This window comes from Macaca thibetana, chromosome X, assembly GCF_024542745.1.
Source record: "Macaca thibetana thibetana isolate TM-01 chromosome X, ASM2454274v1, whole genome shotgun sequence".
Lineage (NCBI taxonomy): Eukaryota > Metazoa > Chordata > Mammalia > Primates > Cercopithecidae > Macaca > Macaca thibetana.
In genome coordinates this window covers 14,246,469-14,268,912 of record NC_065598.1, presented here as the reverse complement: position 1 = coordinate 14,268,912, position 22,444 = coordinate 14,246,469, and the positions used below count along the sequence as shown (strand labels likewise).

General features: G+C 38.0%; 1 protein-coding gene across 4 annotated transcripts in view; it reads right to left on the bottom strand.

The window, feature by feature from the left end:
- The window catches only part of GLRA2 (glycine receptor alpha 2), a 222,265-nt gene that overhangs the window by 37,264 nt on the left and 162,557 nt on the right, over positions 1-22,444 (bottom strand). For all 4 annotated transcript variants that reach the window (XM_050775257.1, XM_050775255.1, XM_050775256.1 and 1 more), the window contains one exon: positions 16,234-16,383. In XM_050775257.1, coding sequence (XP_050631214.1) covers positions 16,234-16,383 — 150 coding nt within the window. The remainder of the gene's footprint in view (positions 1-16,233; positions 16,384-22,444) is intronic.

The window sequence follows — 22,444 nt, the reverse complement described above, 5'->3', positions numbered from 1 at the left end:
CAATTCCTCAGGAAGAGCTAACTATCCTAAATATATATGCACCCAATACAGGAGCACCCAGATTCATAAAGCAAGTCCTTAGAGACTTACAAAGGGACTTAGACTCCCATACAATAATAATGGGAGACTTTAACACCCCACTGTCAACATGAGACAGAACAATGAGACAGAAAGTCAAGAAGGGTATCCAGGAATTGAACTCAACTCTACACCAAGTGGACCTAATAGACATCTACAGAACTCTCCACCCCAAATCAACAGAATATACATTCTTCTCAGCACCACATTGCACTTATTCGAAAATTGACCACATAGTTGGAAGTAAAGCACTCCTCAGCAAATGTAAAAGAACAGAAATTATAACAAATTGTCTCTCAGACCACAGTGCAATCAAACTAGAACTCAGGACTAAGAAACTCAATCAAAACCGCTCAACTACATGGAAACTGAACAACCTGCTCCTGAATGACTACTGGGTACATAACAAAATGAAGGCAGAAATAAAGATGTTCTTTGAAACCAATGAAAACAAAGATACAACATACCAGAATCTCTGGGACACATTTAAAGCAGTGTGTAGAGGGAAATTTATAGCACTAAATGCCCACAAGAGAAAGCTGGAAAGTTCTAAAATTGACACCCTAACATCACTATTAAAAGAACTAAAGAAGCAAGAGCAAACACATTCAAAAGCTAGCAGAAGGCAAGAAATAACTAAGATCAGAGCAGAACTGAAGGAGATAGAGACACAAAAAACCCTCCAAAAAATCAATAAATCCAGGAGGTGATTTTTTGAAAAGATCAACAAAATTGATAGACCACTAGCAAGACTAATAAAGAAGAAAAGAAAAATCAAATAAACGCAATAAAAAAAGATAAAGGGGCTATCACCACCAACCCCACAGAAATACAAACTACCATCAGAGAATACTATAAATACCTCTACACAAATAAACTGGAAAACCTAAAAGAAATGGAAAATTTCCTGGACACTTACACTCTCCCAAGACTACACCAGGAAGAAGTTGAATCCCTAAATAGACCAATAGCAGGCTCTGAAATTGAGGCAATAATTAACAGCCTACCAACCAAAAAGTCCAGGACTAGACGGATTCACAGCCAAATTCTACCAGAGGTACAAGGAGGAGCTGGTACCATTCCTTCTGAAACTATTCCAATGAATAGAAAAAGAGGGAATCCTCCCTAACTCATTTTATGAGGCCAACATCATCCTGATACCAAAGCCTGGCAGAGACAAAACAAAAGAGAATTTTAGACCAATATCCCTGATGAACATCGATGCAAAAATCCTCAATAAAATACTGGCAAACTGAATCCAGCAGCACATCAAAAAGCTTATCCACCATGATCAAGTGGGCTTCATCCCTGGGATGCAAGGCTGGTTCAACATATGCAAATCAATAAGTGTAATCCAGCATATAAACGGAACCAAAGACAAAAACCACATGATTATCTCAATAGATGCAAAAAAGGCCTTTGACAAAATTCAACAGCCCTTCATGCTAAAAACTCTCAATAAATTTGGTATTGATGGAACATATCTCAAAAATAATAAGAGCTATTTATGACAAACCCACAGCCCATATCATACTGAATGGGCAAAAACTGGAAGCATTCCCTCTGAAAACTGGCACAAGACAGGGATGCCCTCTCTCACCACTCCTATTCAACATAGTGTTAGAAGTTCTGGCTGGGGCAATCAGGCAAGAGAAAGAAATCAAGGGTATTCAATTAGGAAAACAAGAAGTCAAATTGTCCCTGTTTGCAGATGACATGATTGTATATTTAGAAAACCCCATTGTCTCAGCCCAAAATCTCCTTAAGCTGATAAGCAACTTCAGCAAAGTCTCAGGATACAAAATCAATGTGCAAAAGTCACAAGCATTCTTATACACCAGTAACAGACTAACAGAGAGCCAAATCATGAATGAATGAACTATTCACAATAGCTTCAAAGAGAATAAAATACCTAGGAATTCAACTTACAAGGGATGTAAAGGACCTCGTCAAGGAGAACTACAAACCACTGCTCAGTGAAATCAAAGAGGACACAAACAAATGGAAGAACATACCATGCTCATGGATAGGAAGAATTACTATTGTGAAAATGGCCATACTGCCCAAGGTTATTTATAGATTCAATGCCATCCCCATTAAGCTACCAATGAGTTTCTTCACAGAATTGGAAAAAACTGCTTTAAAGTTCATATGGAACCAAAAAAGACCCCGCATTGCCAAGACAATCCTAAGCCAAAAGAACAAAGCTGGAGGCATCACACTACCTGACTTCAAACTATATTACAAGGCTACAGTAACCAAAACAGCATGGTACTGGTACCAAAACAGAGATATAGACCTTTGGAACAGAACAGAGCCCTCAGAAATAATACCACACATCTATAGCCATCTGATCTTTGACAAACCTGACAAAAACAAGAAATGGAGAAAGGATTCCCTACTTAAGAAATGGTGCTGGGAAAATTGGCTAGCCATAAGTAGAAAGCTGAAACTGGATCCTTTCCTTACTCCTTATATGAAAATTAATTCAAGATGGATTAGAGACTTAAATGTTAGACCTAATACCATAAAAACCCTAGAAGAAAACCTAGGTAATACCATTCAGGACATAGGCATGGGGAAGGACTTCATGTCTAAAACACCAAAAGCAATGGCAACAAAAGTCAAAATTGACAAATGGGATCTCATTAAACTAAAGAGCTTCTGCACAGCAAAAGAAACTACCATCAGAGTGAACAGGCAACCTACAGAATGGGAGAACATTTTTGCAATCTACTCATCTGACAAAGCGCTAATATCCAGAACCTATAAAGAACTCAATCAAATTTCTGAGAAAGAAACAACCCCATCAAAAAGTGGGCAAAGGATATAAACAGACACTTCTCAAAAGAAGACATTCATACAGCCAACAGACACATGAAAAAATGCTCATCATCACTGGCCATCAGAGAAATGCAAATCAAAACCACAATGAGATACCATCTCACACCAGTTAGAATGGCAATCATTAAAAAGTCAGGAGACAATAGGTGCTGGAGAGGATGTGGAGAAATAGGAACTCTTTTACACTGTTGGTGGGACTGTAAACTAGTTCAACCATTGTGGAAAACAGTGTGGCGATTCCTCAAGGATCTAGAACTAGAGATACCATTTGACCCAGCCATCCCATTACTGGGGATATACCTAAAGGATTATAAGTCATGCTGCTATAAAGACACATGCACATGTATGTTTACTGCAGCACTATTCACAATAGCAAAGACTTGGAACCAACCCAAATGTCCATCAGTGACAGACTGGATTAAGAAAATGTGGCACATAGGCCGGGCGCGGTGGCTCAAGCCTGTAATCCCAGCACTTTGGGAGGCCGAGACGGGCGGATCACTAGGTCAGGAGATCGAGACCATCCTGGCTAACACGGCGAAACCCCGTCTCTACTAAAAACACAAAAAATTAGCCGGGCGAGGTGGCGGCACCTGTAGTCCCAGCTACTCGGGAGGCTGAGGCAGGAGAATGGCGTGAACCCGGGAGGCGGAGCTTGCAGTGAGCTGAGATCCGGCCACTGCACTCCAGCCTGGGTGACAGAGCGAGACTCCGTCTCAAAAAAAAAAAAAAAAAAAAAAAAAAAGAAAATGTGGCACATATACACCATGGAATACTATGCAGCCATAAAAAAGGATGAGTTCGTGTCCTTTGTAGAAACATGGATGCAGCTGGAAACCATCATTCTCAGCAAACTCTCGCAAGAACAGAAAACCAAATACTGCATGTTCTCACTCTTAGGTGGGAATTGAACAATGAGATCACTTGGACACAGGAAGGGGAACATCACACACCAGACCCTAATGTGGGGAGGGGGGAGAGGGAAGGGGGAAGGGATAACATTAGGAGACATACTTAATGTAAATGACGAGTTAGTGGGTGCAGCACACCAACATGGCTCATGTGTACATATGTAACAAACCTGCACATTGTGCACATGTACCCTAGAACTTAAAGTATAATAAGAAAAAAATTCCCATCTTCTTATATAGTGATGCAGTAGATACCATGCAGTTAAAATTAATGCACTAAAGCTAACCATATCAACATGGATAAATCTCAAAAATACAATGTTAAGGGATAAAAACATATTGCAGAACAATGTATACAGTATGATTTCATTTTATGCTGTTTGAGACCATGTAAAACACTATGTACATGTATATACAGTGATGGTATTAAAAGTTTCATGGGAACGAAAAAAAAAATACTTCAGGTCTTTTTGTCCCTGTCAAGCACCAGCTCTATATCCTAGGTATAGTCAATTACAAAGTACCATGACATTTATTTATTCATAATGACTTTCATAATAAAGTCCAAATCCTTATCCATACAAGTCTGTTGAAGCCTCATCTAAACTCCTCAACCTTTAAGATAAAAAGCAAACACACCTTTGGCTTCCCTGGGGAGGCAGTTACAACGTTTTCAACATCATGCTTGCTAAGGAAGCAGTTGTTGCTTTAATTAATGATCTGTGAAATCTTATTTAAACACCTTGTGCAAACAGGTGGCAGAACATGGAAAACATGTTAAATAATAAAAGAGAACACACACCATTTCACTATATTCTTCTTGAAAGGAAAAAAAATAAGAGTTATGATTATGGAGTTTCCTTTCCAAGGACAAGGAAAAAGGAGACCTATAGGGATTTTGAGTCTAAACATCTTTTACAAAACATCTTATTCTCTGTTTGTTAATCTTTCAGTGGCCAATTTTCCAAAATGGAATTGATCACTGGGGTTAATGTCTTGGATATGACTATGGACATATTAGTAGCAAAGGTATGGAGGATGATTATAGTATTGCTATTACTAAAGGTATTTTAGGGTTTTTCTGGAACATCACTTGTCACCTGACATTTGTTAGAAAAATAAAATATTGGGTCCTGTTCTGGCCTACTGAATCCACAAAAAAAAAGGGTCTCTCTAGGCCTCCAGGTGATTCTCATTTGCACCAACGTTTGAGAAGCATTGATCTAGAGCAGGATGCTCAAGGTGTGGTCTGTACCAGCGCAAGTCTGTGAACTGTTAATTGTCTTCTGCAACTAGACAAGTGTGCTTATTATGGGTTATTCTCAATTCCTGTGCTTATTGCTGTTTTAAATAGTGAAGCTTCTTATATGCCTTCTCCCAGTTTCAGTAACAAACCGAATAAAAATGTTTCCACTGGATTCCTTCTAGAATGGTTGAAACCACTGTTCTTCTATTTAATGCTGTCCCACTGTCTTTTTCTTTTTACACTAAACATCATTGTGTGTACCTGTTGAATCACATACATCCAGGTATTAATCCTAAAAGTAAGCTTTCATTATGACTTTCCACACTACTGAACATTTCCTAAATAGGTGTAATAAATAACATTGTTTTTCCTACCCACGTAGAAGTCTCTCCATCTCACAGAATCTGGATATTAATTCAGAGTCTGCACCTAATATTTTCCAGATGTGGACCCTGCCTTACTTCATACATGAAGCATAGTGTCATAAATCTGTTTTCTTAGGACATGTGGTGTGTGGATCCACATGATTTGTGTCTTAATAAATGAAGCCAGTCAGATGGAGCTTTCCTTCATACTCGATTGAACATACATTTGGATAAAGAAACCAAATGTCAAAGACAGGCTGATGGGTAGAATTTGCCTTTTATAAGGGAAAGACAACAAGCCATCACCCAGTGGGCTCCACCTGTGTACAAATCTTACAGGAAGAGTTCACTTTGACTGAGGGTAGCAGAACTGAAAGAGCTCTCCTGATGATGTGCAGATAATGTTTTCAGGTGAGACATGATTTGCATACAAGAAAGAGAAAACAATTGAGACTGTTGCATATCAAGAAGTATAGCCTGACAATGCTCTAAACCAGGGTTTCTCCACTGCAGCACTATCAGCATTACACCTTGGCAATTTTTTGTGTGGGCAGCTGTCTTGTATATCCCAGGAGGTTTAGCCGCATCCCTGCTCTCTACCTATTAGATGCTAGTAGCTCCCCTTCCCAGGTGTGACAGCCAAACAGGTCTCCAGACATTGTCAAATGTCCCCTGGGGGCAAAATTGCCCTAGGTTGAGAACTATTGCTCTAAGCTTTTGGAGAGGAAGAGAAAAGGGTAAGAAGCCTTAAGCAGGATTCTCCAAGTTGACCCTACTCTAATTATAATTCAATGAGTTCTTCATTTGCTTAGATTTGTTTGTTGATTAGACTTAGTGGTAGTGATATCTGCATTCCAACAGCCTTCTTTCAAAGTCCATTTACATTCTAATTGGGTTTGAAGGATCTTAATGGATTCTCTACATTAGAAGAAGGTTTCCATGCATTTAAGACCTAGCTTAGTCTACTTCTCTCTTGTTTAGACACTGCAGAGTGAAAACACAAAGTCATTATTTTATTCCTATGAATAAAATTATTTAAAAAGTTGTATATAGGCCATATTTTGCCATGCAATCTAATTTCCCTTTGTGGAAGAAAGATAAGAGGAGTAGAAGTGGAAGAGCTATTGTAGTTATTCTAAGATACTTGATTTTGATTTGTATAACATGTTCCCCAATAAATTGAACACAAAAACCTTTATGACCCAGAGTTTGCTACATACCTATGTGGTAGAGACAGTGGACACAAAATGAGCAATCACTAAACATAGAACTTACTAAGTGCCAGGGCCTGTTTTATGAGCTTTATTCAGGAAAGCTCATTTTTACCACAGTTCTATAAGGTAAATATTATTCATTTCTGTACCTCTGAAACTGAGGTACAGAGAGGTTTTGCTTTTAATTAAACTGCCTACCAAAGTCACAGCACTGTGACATAAAGCCTCTATTTCAATGTTGACAATTTAGCCCCTTCATTTTAGGAGGAGAAAACCACAACCCAAGTTGCCTTAGACAAAGTTGGTCTAAAACCTTGGTAAAGTGAGACAAAACAAGGCCACTTCATGATTTTGTCTAAGCACAGACAAAACAAGATCACTGTGCTACTTACAAAATACTAAACATCCTTCTCTCTTGGTTAAAATTCCTGCCACTTTTTTTTTTTTAACCAATTACAGTTTTATTCTCATTCTAGTCGGCCTTTCTATAGATAAGATTGATTGAGGTTATTGAATTTCCCCCACTTGCTGACAGTATCTGTTCGAGAGTAAACTCCTGCTTCCTTAACTTTTCCCCTTCAAATCAACCAATTTATAGGTAGAGATCAGCACCCCCCACCCCTCATTCTATGTGTTCTCCCTCACTGCAAAGAGTAGTAAACCCACCTTATTTAACTACAAGTTTGTTCCTGGTGGTCTTTGGCTAAAGGGCATTGACACTTATTTGCCTATGGTACACATCTTGAAGTGACACCTAATTTTCCAAATGACTGATTCAATATCACAAAGATTACTATAATCTAGAACAATGGCCAAATCCAACAAAATGAAAATTTATAGGAATAAATATAAAGTCCTTTATTTAGGTTAGAAAAAAAATCAAGAACATAATCAAGAGGGGATAACTTGATAGCTATTCATGTTAATAATAGAAAAAAAAAAAACAACCTGGGAGTTTAATAAGAATTAGCAAGGTCAAAATGAGCCAATCATAGAATCAGACTACTTAAAAGCAATACTGTAATTTAGTGCTCTATTAAAAGTATTCAAAAGTCCAGATAAAGATAGGGGATACTACTGCTGTTTCATGTTATATATTGATCATACCTAGACGACCTTTCAAATTCTGTGACTTATACGTCAAGATGCCCATTAGCAAACTGTAGATAGGGTAACCAGCATGGTGAGGGGCTGTTAGCCATATCATAAAAAGGGCTAGATCAATTTAGCAGAGATTCAAGAAGACCTACCAGCTCTCCATGCTTAAGTATTTGAAGGGATGTCTCCAATAAGAGAGGACAGAGATTTTACTCCCAAAGAATAGAAGTGCTGGTCTAACTGGAGAGATTCTAAACATGGATTGAATTGTACTTTCTGGAGGTGAAACCCCATGGATTTAAATGATCCACTCCCAGGTGACCACTGACACCGGGTCCTTGTCTTCTAGCCTTCACCAGTTGGGCTTGCTGTATCACTGGAACGAGAAGATCTAAAACCCTTAGAACATTGGAGAGGAAATAGACAGTATGGGGCTTACGGGCCTACCAAGTGGAAGAATAAGGACTTCTAAGTTGTTCTCCTGCCTGGGCCATTGTGTTGGGGTTTGAGGCTAAAATCTGGATTATTGGTCTGTTTTTGTTTTCTGTTTCTTTGTGATTCACTTTTGATAGGCTCTATGTGTCCAGGAATTTATCCATTTCTTCAGGGTTTTCTAATTTGTTGGCACATAGTTGTTCAAAACAAGCAGCCTTTTATTTTATATTATTCATTTTTTTAAACTTTAAGTTCAGGGGTAAAAGTGCAGGTTTGTTAACACAGGTAAACTTGTGTCATGGGGGTCTGTTGTACAGATTATTTCATCACCCCAGGTCTTAAGCCTAGTACCCACTAGTTTTAGCTGATCCTGTCTGCCCTTCCACCCTCCACCCTCCAGAAGACCCCAGTGTGTGTTGTTCCCCTCTGTGTCCATGCAGTCTCATCATTCAGCTCCCACTTATAAGTGAGAACAAGTGTTATTTGGTTTTCTGTTCTTCCGTTAGTTTGCTGAGGATAATGGCCTGCAGCTCCATCCATGTCCCCGCAAAGACATGATCTCACTCATATGTGGAATCTAAAAATTTTGATCTCATGGGGGTAGAGGGTATAATAGTGGTTATCAGTGCCTACAGAAAATGAGGGGGCGGAAGAGATGAGAAGTTAGTCAATGGGGACTATGTTAACAGTTAGATAGGAGGAATAAGTTCTGGTCTTCTATTGCACAGTTGGGTGAAAATGGTTAATGATAATGTATTGTTTATTTCAAAATATCTAGAAGAGATGATTTGGTGAAGAAATAAGTGTTTCATATGATTGATACAGTAATTATCCTGATTTGATCATAATATAATATATAAAACCTCAAAACCTCACATTATACCCCACAAGTATATACAACTATTTATTATGTGTCAATTAAAAACAAAATAGAAGAAAAATAAGTAAAAGGCAACTTGTCATTAGGTGGCCTACATGCCATAACCATGTTCTCAAGCAGCCACAATTTCTATTTAGTAGCTGACCAAAAAGAAGTCAGGGCTATCTGGGTAACTGGAAACATCTGAAATTATGCACAATGCCAGAAGTAAGGTATGATGCAGTCAGATATAAAATGAAAGTGGGAGATAAATGCAGGTGAGGCTGCATTGTAGAGAAGTTGTTATAACTTCACATGGTGCACATATTTCTTATTGGAGCTGAGGAGATAACATTAAAATAGAGTTTTATTGCATAGACCTGGGGCATCAGCTTCTAATAGACTGGAGTTGGCTAGTTCTGTCAGGGAAGATCTGGGCGTGATTGTTTCTGAGAAACTCTGTTTTGATAAAATTGACAGTGGCTGCTTTGCAAAACCTAGAAAAGATAATCAAAGCAAATACACCTAGTTGCACATTGCCTGGCGACTCCTTGAAAGTGACCCCATTTGATAACTTGATTGCTCAGTAAACACCAGACACTCTTCCCATGCATGTAAATGTAATCTCAGGTGTTCTCTCAATAAATACCTTCCTTGAATAAAGCTTAATGCCATTGTCTTTTTGGGAGATGATCTGCTCTTATTTTTTGTTATACCTTCTAAAACATCAACCTGTATGTTATTTTAGAGGTCAGTTTCTCAGTAGGAAATTAAAGAGATGACATATTGCCTTGGGAATATTTACTTTTTTTTTTTTTTTTTGAGATGGAGTCTCGCTCTGTCGCCCAGGCTGGAGTACAGTGGCATGTTCTCGGCTCACTGCAATCTCCACCTCCCTGGTTCAAGCGATTCTCCTGCCTCAGCCTCATGAGTTCCTGGGACCACAGGTGCATGCCACCATGCCTGGCTGATTTTTGTATTTTTAGTAGAGACTGGGTTTCACATGTTGACCAGGCTGGTCTCGAACTCTTGACCTCAGTTGATCCACTCACCTCGGCCTCCCAAAGTGCTGGGATTACAAGTGTGAGCCACCGCTCCTGGCCAAAATATTGAACATTTTTAAATGATTAAAAAAAAAATTTAACTCAGGCCACAGTGTATTTCTGTGAAAATTAATTTAGTAGTTCATGACTAGGTGGGCCCCAAACTAGGAGAAAACAAGTGAGGCCTCAGGGGCAAAATTTGAAGGGGTACCCAAAACTCCAGTACTCAAATGATATTTAATGTAATGTTTTAAAATATCATTATTAATACGAAAAATCCATGGTGAACAAAACATTAAATAAAAAATAAAACAGGATCTGACCCTGTACTTGTGTGACTCACTTGCCTCACCCTATTTGCTTCACCTTGCCTCACCCTATTTGCTTCACCTGGCCTCACCCTATTTTCTTTTTGCATTCGTTTCCTCATCTGTAAATTGAGATAAGAACAGTATCTTCATTGTTATTAGGTAATTCACTTAATTTAATTCAAACAAGGACAATTTTGATAGTGGCAAGTGGCACTGACAGACATTACAACTCTATAATGTTGACTATTGCAAAGTAAAAAAAGTTTTATCAAACAATAAAACATAGTTAAAATGGTTTTATATCATACAAAAAATGACACTCAATTATGAGCATTTAGATGCTCAACAGCAAGACTGCTCAGTCTTTCTTTCCTTTTTGTTTTATGTTTACGGAACCTGTGATTTTCCATGTTTAACTTTTTTTGTTTGTATTATCTCAATGTGTAATCTCACTTAGTTTTGTGGATTTAAAACAGTATCTGTTTGCTGGTCACTGCCAAATATACATTTCCAGATGTTATCCCTTTCTTGAGCACATATTTCTATCTAATTACTTGCTAACTCTACTGAGATGTCTCATGGGCATCTGAATTTAAGAGCATAAAAATATGACTCGAGTTCCACTCCAAATCTGCACTTGTCACAATAGTCCCCATCTTAATAAATGGTAACACTACCTACCCAGTTGCTTAAGCCAAAAATCTGTGAGTCATATTCAATTCATTTTCTCACCTCTTCACATAAAATGCATCAGCATGACCTATTGGTTTTACCTCCAAAGCATAACCACTAGAATGTAAGTTTCATCAAAAGGTTGCATTTTTTTCTGTCCTGTGAAGCAATGTATTCTGAGGATTTACACAGTGCCTGGCACATAGTAAGAAGTAAATAAATTTTTGTGGAACAAATGAAAGATTCCTGAACCTAACCACTTTCCTTCATTCTTTTTTTTTTTTTTTAATTTATTTATTATTATTATACTTTAAGTTGTAGGGTACATGTGCATAACGTGCAGGTTTGTTACATATGTATACTTGTGCCATGTTGGTGTGCTGCACCCATCAACTCGTCATTTACATCAGGTATAACTCCCAATGCAATCCCTACCCCCTCCCCCCTCCCCATGATAGGCCCCTGTGTGTGATGTTCCCCTTCCTGAGTCCAAGTGTTCTCATTGTTCAGTTCCCACCTATGAGTGAGAACATGCGGTGTTTGGTTTTCTGTTCTTGTGATAGTTTGCTAAGAATGATGGTTTCCAGCTGCATCCATGTCCCTACAAAGGACGCAAACTCATCCTTTTTGATGGCTGCATAGTATTCCATGGTGTATATGTGCCACATTTTCTTAATCCAATCTGTCACTGATGGACATTTGGGTTGATTCCAAGTCTTTGCTATTGTGAATAGTGCTGCAATAAACATATGTGTGCATGTGTCTTTATAGCAGCATAATTTATAATCCTTTGGGTATATACCCAGTAATGGGATGGCTGGGTCATATGGTACATCTAGTTCTAGATCCTTGAGGAATCGCCATACTGTTTTCCATAATGGTTGACCTAGTTTACAGTCCCACCAACAGTGTAAAAGTGTTCCTATTTCTCCACATCCTCTCCAGCACCTGTTGTTTCCTGACTTTTTAATGATCGCCATTCTAACTGGTGTGAGATGGTATCTCATTGTGGTTTTGATTTGCATTTCTCTGATGGCCAGTGATGATGAGCATTTTTTCATGTGTCTGTTGGCTGTATGAATGTCTTCTTTTGAGAACTGTCTGTTCATATCCTTTGCCCACTTTTTGATGGGGTTGTTTGTTTTTTTCTTGTAAATTTGTTTGAGTTCTTTGTAGGTTCTGGATATTAGCCCTTTGTCAGATGAGTAGATTGCAAAAATGTTCTCCCATTCTGTAGGTTGCCTGTTCACTCTGATGGTAGTGTCTTTTGCTGTGCAGAAGCTCTTTAGTTTAATGAGATCCCATTTGTCCATTTTGGCTTTTGCTGCCGTTGCCTTTGGTGTTTTAGACATGAAGTCTTTGCCCATGCCTATGTCCTGAATGGTACTACCTAGGTTTTCCTCTAGGATTTTTATGGTATTTGGTCTAACATTTAAGTCTCTAATCCATCTTGAATTAATTTTCGTATAAGGAGTAAGGAAAGGATCCAGTTTCAGCTTTCTACTTATGGCTAGTCCTTCATTCTTATGACCAATACCATAATCTAAGCCATCAACATCTCCACCTATAGTTCTACAATAGCCTCCTAACTTATCTGCTGCTACTCTTGACACCACAACTATCCACTCAATAGCCTATTTGCTATATTGAAACTAACTAGTGGATTCCAATCACTTAGGATAAAATAAAGTCCTTTATACTGGCCTGCAAATAAATCTTGAAATTACCTATTCTTCAACCTCATTTTCTACTTTTTTGTCCCTCTCATTCTCTACTATATTCACAGGTTTCCATGTTTAAGCATAGTAGGTGCTCAATAAACATTTGTTGAATGAATAAATATGTATATTTAACCTGTGAGTAGTCTAATCATGACAGGAAGTGAGATTGTGCAGAAATTTGTTTTACCCCGTCTCTCTCCCTTTGAGAGCTAAATTCTCAAGTAATCTATACTTGCTTATTCCATATCCTCACCTACTTTAAACTACTGCAATCTGGTTTCTTCCCAAATGCTGATTTGAAAATATTCATGACAAGATAATCAGTAAACTCAATGGACCATTCTTCTATTTTATTAATTTTTGCTCTTCGTGTTTTTTTCACTCCTTCTACACTTTTTGGATTTAATTTCTTATTCTTCATTCTATCTCCATGAAATAGATTCTTAGATAATCAATTTTCAGCTTTCTATCTTTATAAAATGCATTTGAAGTATACATTTTTCACTAAGCATGGCTTTAGCTCAGTTCATATATTTTGATATGTACAATTTATCTTTCAATTCAAAATATTTTCTAACTTCCAATGTGAATTCTTTTTGACTCCTGAATTATTTCAGAAGTATTTGGCTATTTCCCAATTTATAGAGATGTTCTAGTTATCTTTGTACCATTGATTTTTAGCCTAATTCTATTTAATCAGATAATATGATTTCAGTGGTTTGATATTTGTTATGAAGTGCGTTATGGTCCAACTTATGGTAAATGTACCAAAATGTTTCTTCTGACTTGAAAAGTATGTGTTTACTGCATTTGAGGGTGTAGTTTGTTAATTATGTTATTAAATATTTTATATCCTTACTGATCTTTTTGTCTGCTTTGTTTCTATCAGTTGCTAAGAGAGGTATGTTAAAATTCCTCACTATGAGTGTGAGTTTGTCTATTTCTTCTTTATATTTGTCAATTTAAACTTGGTGTATTCTGAGGCCATGTTATTCGTTGTATACGTATCTATAGTAATCACATTCCCCTATTGAAATGATCCTTTTAATTATGAAATATCTCTATTTCTAGTAATAATTTTGGTCTTAAAGTCTACTTTATCTAATATTAATGGAGCTAAACTGGCTTTATTTGGTTAGCGTTAGCATGATATATCTTTATCCACAGTTACTTTGAAGCTTTCTGTGTCTTGATATTATAGGTGTGCCTATTGGAGGCAGACTAGAGTTGAGTTTTATTTTTTAATTTAATCTGAAAATGTTTGTCTTTTAATAGAGGTATTTATTCTATTTTCCTTCACTGTATTTACAATATATTTGGGTTTAATCTACCACTTCTCTATTTGCTTTCTCTTTATCTGTCTTGTTCTGCATTCCCTCTTTCTTTTAGATTGATTTTGTCTTTTTATTATTCCATATCCACCCCCACTTGTTTGCTAGTTATACTTTTTAAAAAATTAGTCTTTAATATCTGTTATTATGTAATGCCAGACATTGCTAATTGATGACAGATCTCATTCCCACAGAGCCCAGGTACAGTCTAAGAATCCTTCACACAGTAATTAAAAAATTCCCTAACAATTATTTAGAATTGTGAAGCAAAATGAAACCCATTTTCCATCTCTGGTCTAGGAGAGCATGCAGTCAGTAAGCCAGGATAGTGTTTCTTAAAGTTACCTCATCATAAGAATCACCTAGAGGGCTTATTAAGAGTACAGATTCTTGTATTCCACCCAACTTTATAAATCAACATCTGAAAGGAATTTTACTGAGAATTAGTATGTTTCAGAGGGGTCCTAGGTGAGTCTTATTACGATAAGGTAAGTTTGGGAAACCTGAGCAGTATTACCATATGTAAAAGAAGTTGTTGAAGGACTTAAACCATCCACTGAGGCGGTTGCAGCATGAGTTCTATACTGTTTTGTGTTGAAATACCATCATAATGTAAGAATATTTTCTGGGTGGCACAAGTGATCCTGAACTCTTGCTGCTGTGTGCTGAACTTCTGTGAATGTGATTAAAGAAACGATAGCACCAACAAGGAGGCAGTGAGGAGAAAATTGAGAAAGGCACAACATTAAAAGGTAACGTACAGCAAAGAGGATATTTGTGCTTGTTTACTTGTTCTCCTTATCTATGGCAGGACAGAATGTTCCTGAGAGGTAGCGAAGAGTGAGACAGGGCAGCTAACAGCACAGATTTATCTCTTTCAGCCCAGAGTATGTGCAGGAAAGCTTTTAGTGGATGCAGTCAGAACTCAGTGAGCTCATACCCACATAAACTCCTCAGTATAAGCAATGTCTCACAACAGATATTCAGCTTTACACCTACGTATTTGCAGCATTAATAGTGACTGTGGAATATTTTTGTTTTCATTCCAACAGAGTAGCATATAACTATTACTTCACCAGCAGGATTAGTTTATCAAATATTTTTTGGAACAGATTTTGAAAAATCTCTCTACTGTACATAAAATGTTAACTTTAGTTCTCAAGCAGTATTGTTACAGGAGGTAACATTCTCCATATCAAAGGGTATGTTTCTCTCCCAGAGTTTGAAATGGAAAACAGGTGCAAGCCTTTTGATAGCCTCTACAAGATTGGGTTATAAAGCAGAACAGTGTTTTCCAAGCATGTCTGCACACCAGAATTGCCTGGGGAGCTGCAGAAATACGGAGGCTGGTGCCCCTCCTAACATTGAGATTTAATTGGTGTAAGGTTGTGTCTAAGGCTTGGGATTTTTAAAATACCCTCAGGCAATTCTAATGTGCAGGCAAGTTTGGGAACCACAGGACTGGAGATCTTGAGCTATGCATTTCAAACCTCAAGTCTCTGGACAGTGTAAAGCTTAGGATTCTGCACTAAAGTTTAAGTTGAGATCATAAGATCAGTCTCACTAGATTTATCATGTTGTAATCTACATGGGTATGGAATAATTTACATAAAACCAGAGCAATTGATGAAAAAAACTCAATCAGATCAGTGATGTACACACACACACACACACACACACACACACACACAGAGTCAATATTTAGAAGAACCAGGATTTTAAAGTAACTTGGTCAAATTGAGTATATATCCCCAATTAGAGTTGCTCGATAAATACAGGGAGCCCAGTTACATCCAAATTTCAGATAAACAATTTTTAGTATAAGTATGTCCCATGCAATATTTGGTATGTGCTTATACTAAAAATTGTTTGTTGTTATCTGAAATTCCAGTTTAACTCCATGACATGTATTTTTATTTGCTGAATCTGACAGTCCTCCCCAATTTTAAAGGCCTAAGCTGAGCACTAAGTCAGTGTAGTAGGACAAATCAGAACAAAAATTAACCTTGGCTTCTTGCTTATTGTGCGCTCTTCTGTTTTCTGAATTATATTGCCTGGCTAACCAACTCAAGCTCTACATTGTCTGAACTGAGGGGCAATCATACCTTATTCTGCCTCTTCTGTCTTCTTCGGAGGCGCAGGAACTCCTTGTGTTGCCTGGAGACAAAGTTCACCGCTGCGTATTCCAGTAGGGCAGCAAACACAAACAGAAGGCACACCGCCATCCAGATGTCAATCGCTTTTACATAGGAGACCTGAGAGAGACACACACACACACACACAGAGAGAGAGAGAGAGAGAGAGAGAGACTATGAAAGCTTGCCAGGAAACCAGATTCTTAATGGTGTGAGCAGCAAAATAACCTAATTTCCTTGGTCAAGGATTTTCCAGCGTTTTCTTAAGAAAGTGCTTAAGCCATTGATTCTACTTTGAAGATTCTGGGCAGAGCACTGAAAGTCACATGCCCCCGAACCAGTAGCTTTATTCCTGAGATCGGGTCCAAAGATGACTTCAAGAATTTCCTTAATGACAGTAGATTTTAAGTGTTCTCACTACAAATAAATATGTGAAATAATGCATATGTTAAGTAGCTCAATTTAGACACTCCATGATGTGTACATATATTGAAACATGTTGTACACCATAAATATATACAATTTTTACTTGTCAATTAAAAATAATTATTCTCTTAATTAAAAAAAGAAAAATGAAACCTTGAGGCAAAATAGATGGGTGCTATTATTAAAACTGCTCACTTCTATTTTTTTAAATTAACGTTTAAAAACCAATATAATTAAGATAATTTCAAAACATGGATGAGAAATAAACTATGTATGGCCTTAGGCTCTTCAGAAGCCAATTTGTAATTTTCTTCAATTTACTGATCCTAACTGACATGAAAACACAGTTCTAAATAGTTTTAAATCCTCACAATTTAAGAGTATTCAACCAAAGTAAAATATCAAGAATCTAGCCTTGAGAAGGTATCTGGTTAAAAAGAAAACTTTGGTAACCCTTCAGTGTTTGCTTAAGTGTTTAGTAAGTGTTATAATTTGACAAAGTAGATTCTGAAAGCAAATACTTTCTACTTGCAATGGAAAATGCCCCTCATTCTCTCAACTTAAAATTATTTTTTCAGCTGTAAAAGGGAAAAATAATTGGATGAAGTTACAAAGTATTGCATCCTGGACTACAAAGAATACTTACTAAACTACCATCTGAATGTGTACAATCCAGTTCTAATTTTTAAATAGTTTCCTGTATTTTGGTATTTGTCAAGTGCTTGCCAGCCAGTATTTTAAGCATTTTATGTGTGTGAATTTTTTAAGCCTTACAACAACTCATCCCAATTTTCTGATGAGAAAACTGGGGTAAAGAGGGATGAAATTATTACCCAAGGTCACAAAAGTAATAAATGACAGAGTCAAGATCGGAATTGGAACTCAGTCTGACTAGTGGATTTCCTTTCCGAACACACACAAACACATTGTTAGGATCATAGTTTGTATCTTTGCATTTACCTTTGACCTTTATACTGAGCATTTCCCATGTTATTTATTTTTCTTCTAGATCATAATTTCTAATGCTTGCCTAATGGTCTATACCATGATTAAACATTCACATTGTAAGACATATAGGTTACTTTCTATCTTATATTTTATGACTATAAATGTTGCTGTTACAAACATTCTTCTCCCAAAATATTTGACTGTGTCTCTGATTATTTGTTGGATCAACTTTTAGGTGAGTTACAGAAGTAAAGATATGAAAATAGGCTCTTGAATTAGAAGGTTTGCAGGAGCACAGTGGACATAAAAGCAGAGATTCTGGAGTAAGATGCCCCAATTAAGAAATGCTGCTCTGCTACTATCTGTATAATTCAGTTATGTTATATAACCTCTCTCTGCCTCTATTCCTCATCTTTAAAATAGGAACAATAATAGTACCTACCCCGTAGAGTTGTTAAGTGGATAAAATCACTTAATATACATAAAGATTTTAGAATAGTTTCAAACACAGAATAAGTCCTTATAAATGTTTGCAATTATTTGGCCAGAGAAGGGTGTGATTTTGTGAATGGATAAATTTTGGAAGGAACAAAAATTAATAAGGAACATAAAACTCACCCACAATCATAATATATTCTAATTATTATTATTATTATTAGAGACGGAGTCTCGCTCTGTCGCCCAGGCTGGAGTGCAGTGGCCGGATCTCAGCTCACTGCAACCTCCACCTCACGGGTTCACACCATTCTTCTGCCTCAGCCTCCCGAGTAGCTGGGACTACAGGCGCCCGCCACCTCGCCCGGCTAGTTTTTTGTATTTTTTAGTAGAGACGGGGTTTCACCGTGTTAGCCAGGATAGTCTCGATCTCCTGACCTCGTGATCCACCCGTCTCGGCCTCCCAAAGTGCTGGGATTACAGGCTTGAGCCACCGCGCCCGGCCTCTAATTATTGTTTTTAAGATCACCACCTGCCTTACACTATTTGTCTAAAACAATCCGAAGTACTTGTGTCAGTTCCACATGTATTGTGACAAAATGATCTAGCACTTTGTTATCTCCAGTCCTTGAAACATATTATTCTTCCTACCTGGGATGGTTATTCCCACTCCTTCTGATTAATAGTTGCCTCAGAATTCTTTAGTACTTCGCTGAGATATCAGTTCCCCTGGGAAGCATCCCCAACCTTTCTCCTTTCTCTCATCTGAGTTAGGGGCCACGTTTCTTTGTTCCCTTATCACTCTCTATTGAACTTATCTGTTCCTTCTTTGCCCACTTTTTACATGGAAGATGTCCCTCATCTCACTCAACTTACAATTTTATATACATATACAAATTTGTATATATATATACAAATTTATATATCTATACATATACACATATATGTATATATATATATTTTGAGATGGTGTTTCACACTGTTGCCCAGGCTGGAGTGTGTGTGTGCGTGCATATATATGTGTGTGTGTGTATGTATATATATATATATATACACATTTTGAGATGGTGTCTTCCACTGTTGCCTAGGCTGTAGTGCAGGGGCGCGATCTAGGCTCACTGCAACCTCTGCCTTCCAGGATCAAATGATTCTCCTGCCTTAGCCTTCTGAGTAACTGGGATTACAGGCACGTGCCACCACACCCGGCTAACTTTTGTATTTTTTAGTAGAGACAGGGTTTCACCATGTTGGCCAGGCTGGTCTCAAACTTCTGACCTCAAATGATCTGCCCATCTCGGCCTCCCAAAGTGCTGGAATTACAGGCGTGAGCCACTGTGCCCAGCCAATTATATTTTAAAGTATTCCCTGACCCTACTCTTAGACTGTAGGTTTATTTTTTTTGTTTTTGTTTTTAGTTTAGGCCCTGTGCAGTATTTCTTTGTATCACCAGCACAGGACCTAGCAAATAGTGCAAAGGCAGTAGTTATGTGGGATGGATAGATGGATTGGTGGATAAATACATGGTGGATGGATTGATGATGGATAGATGGACTGATGGTTGAATGACTGACTGACTGACTGAATGAATGAATGAAAGAGAAGGAAGGGAGGAAATATCTAGCTATTTTTGCATCTTTGTGCTTTAAACAGTTATGAATGATATACTGCTACCCACAACTGTATATATTTGATACTTCTAAGAGTGGACTATTAGTGAGTTTTTATTTTCTCAGCTCGCCTAACATTCCTGGAACATTTGCTTCCTTAATAAACAATAGTTTGTCTTGTATTTGCTCTTCTGGAGCAATCCTATTTTCCTGTAATAATAGAACATTACCAATCACAGCATTTCTAGTTATATATTATTCAGATGGCCCATAAATGTTTTAAGACCCAATAATGAGAGGAATGTGTTAATGCCCGAGATATATGCATACCAAGAGCTAAGTCCAATAGAGCTGACCATCATTCCTCCTCTTCCTAGTGTTTACAGCATTCAGTAATTTATACACCTTTTCTCCATCTTCTTCTAGCAATCAGCAGACCAAGCTCATATTTGGCTTCTTTTATAGCTGCTCATAAATGAGTCCTTCCAGTCTTTTAATCATTTTGGTTGGTCTCCGAGTTTCCTCCAAATCATGAACATCTTTCCAGCATTGAAGTGCTGGCATTAAATGCATTATTCACATGGATTTAGAGGGTGTTGTGAGACATCTATCACATATGATGTGATGTTCCTTGGTGCTGGTTTCTCAGAACTGAAATGCCTTTTTGTTGCTTTTACCCAGCTCTGATGTCAGATTCTCTTCTTTCAGCTCCTATTCCTTAGATGTTTTGAGCTCACATCTTCCCTTGTCACATTCTTTTTTTTTTTTTTTTTCTTTGAGACAGAGTCTCGCTCTGTCGCCCAGGCTGGAGTGCAGTGGCCGGATCTCAGCTCACTGCAAGCTCCGCCTCCCGGGTTTATGCCATTCTCCTGCCTCAGCCTCCCGAGTAGCTGGGACTACAGGCGCCCGCCACCTCGCCCGGCTAGTTTTTTGTATTTTTTTTTTTTTTAGTAGAGACGAGGTTTCACTGGGTTAGCCAGGAAGGTCTCGATCTCCTGACCTCATGATCCACCTGTCTCGGCCTCCCAAAGTGCTGGGATTACAGGCTTGAGCCACCGCGCCTAGCCTCCTTGTCACATTCTTTTTATGATTCTTGGACTTACATGATTCCTTCTTGAACGACTTTACTACAAACTTGCAAGATAGTTTTAAAAGGTAATGAAGTTCTCAAAATGCTGTTATGATTAACTCAGTTGGTATCTTTTCAGGCATATTTAATTCAGAAAAACAAAAACAAACATTGAGAGCCTACTACATGGAGGGCTGTACTAGGTGCTGGTGGGAGATGGGGTAAAAGATACAAAGATGACTAAGAAGTATATTAATTCTCCCCAGGACTTCCCAGATTATATTTCAGGGGACCACACTCATGCTGTGCTCCAGAAAGTATCATTCACATAGATCATGGGGCAGCAAATTATAGTCCACGGATCAACTTCAGTCCACTGTTATTTGAAGACAGCCATATTCATTCATTTACATATTGTTTGTGGATACTTTTGAACCAAAATGGCACAGTTGAGTAGTTGTGACAGAAACCAAATGGCCACAAAGCCAAAAATACCATATGGCTCTTTACAGAAAACATTTTCCAGCCTCTGACCTAGACTTTAATGTTATCTCCTTTTTATTGGGGTTGTACATCTTAGTGACCCTGCCTCACCACTTAAGAATTCCATGGTCTACAGAGGGAGACAGTCACATGAACATATAACTGATATAAAGTAGATGGTTCCACATGACAAAGTAAAGGAAGGACAAAAAGTCTGGTGGAATATGGGGAGGTTAATGTCGATGGAAAAATCAGTAAAGGCTTTATTTCTAGGTGGTGTGGCACTTGTTTTAGGGCTTGAGAAGAGCCAGGTCTTTGGTGGGTAGAAGAAGCTGTAAAATCAAAGCCATAAAGATGGGAGAGAGTATAGTGGTCTTGCAAATAATGAGCAACCCAGTGACCAGGATATGCTGGGCACCTGGGAGGTAATGGTGAGGGGTGGACAGGTAGGCTGGGCTGGCAAAGGAAGGCATTGAAAGTCAAGCTGATAGGTTTGGGGTTTCAAAAATTTGTAAAGATAAGCTAATGATGGTTTTGAGGTGGAGTATAGATGTATAAGGTGCCTTCCTTCCCTTCCTTCCTTTCCTTTCCTTCCTTTCCTTCCTTCCTCACTCCCTTTTTAAACAATTATCATGATGCTATTTTGTCTCTGAAAGCAAGAGTCTCAGCAAAGTAGACATTATCCTCCTTATGGAAATTTACCTCACCTCTTCTTGGCACTTTCACCTCTATATAGGTTGGTTCTCTTCCAGGCTCTCTGACATCTCTGAATCAACAACATCTCTGAATCATCTGATCTTCCTTACTCTCTTTGGGACATCTTATTCCATTTGGTATTTCCATTTCTTGAACTCTTTCCTCCTCAGTTTTCACTCTATCTTCATATCCTCAATGAATTAATCCACTCCGATAGCTTTCTTCTTATTTCTGTGTGTCAGGGTAGTGGTGGTGGTAGTGTGTGTATGTTGAGTGCTATAACAGAGACTGGCTATATTCTTCTAAATTTCATTTCCTCTACCAGTAAGCTAGATTTTCCACTTCTCTTGGATCCTCAATGGAATATGGGCAGAAGTTATACATGTTAGGACCTCTAAAATCTTCCATGAGGCCCTTAGGACTATACCTTCTGCAGCCACCTTAGGTGTCACCTGTTTAAGATGGCAGTGCCATAACATGGAAGAAGATTGGATCCCCAAAAGACCTACAGCCACCC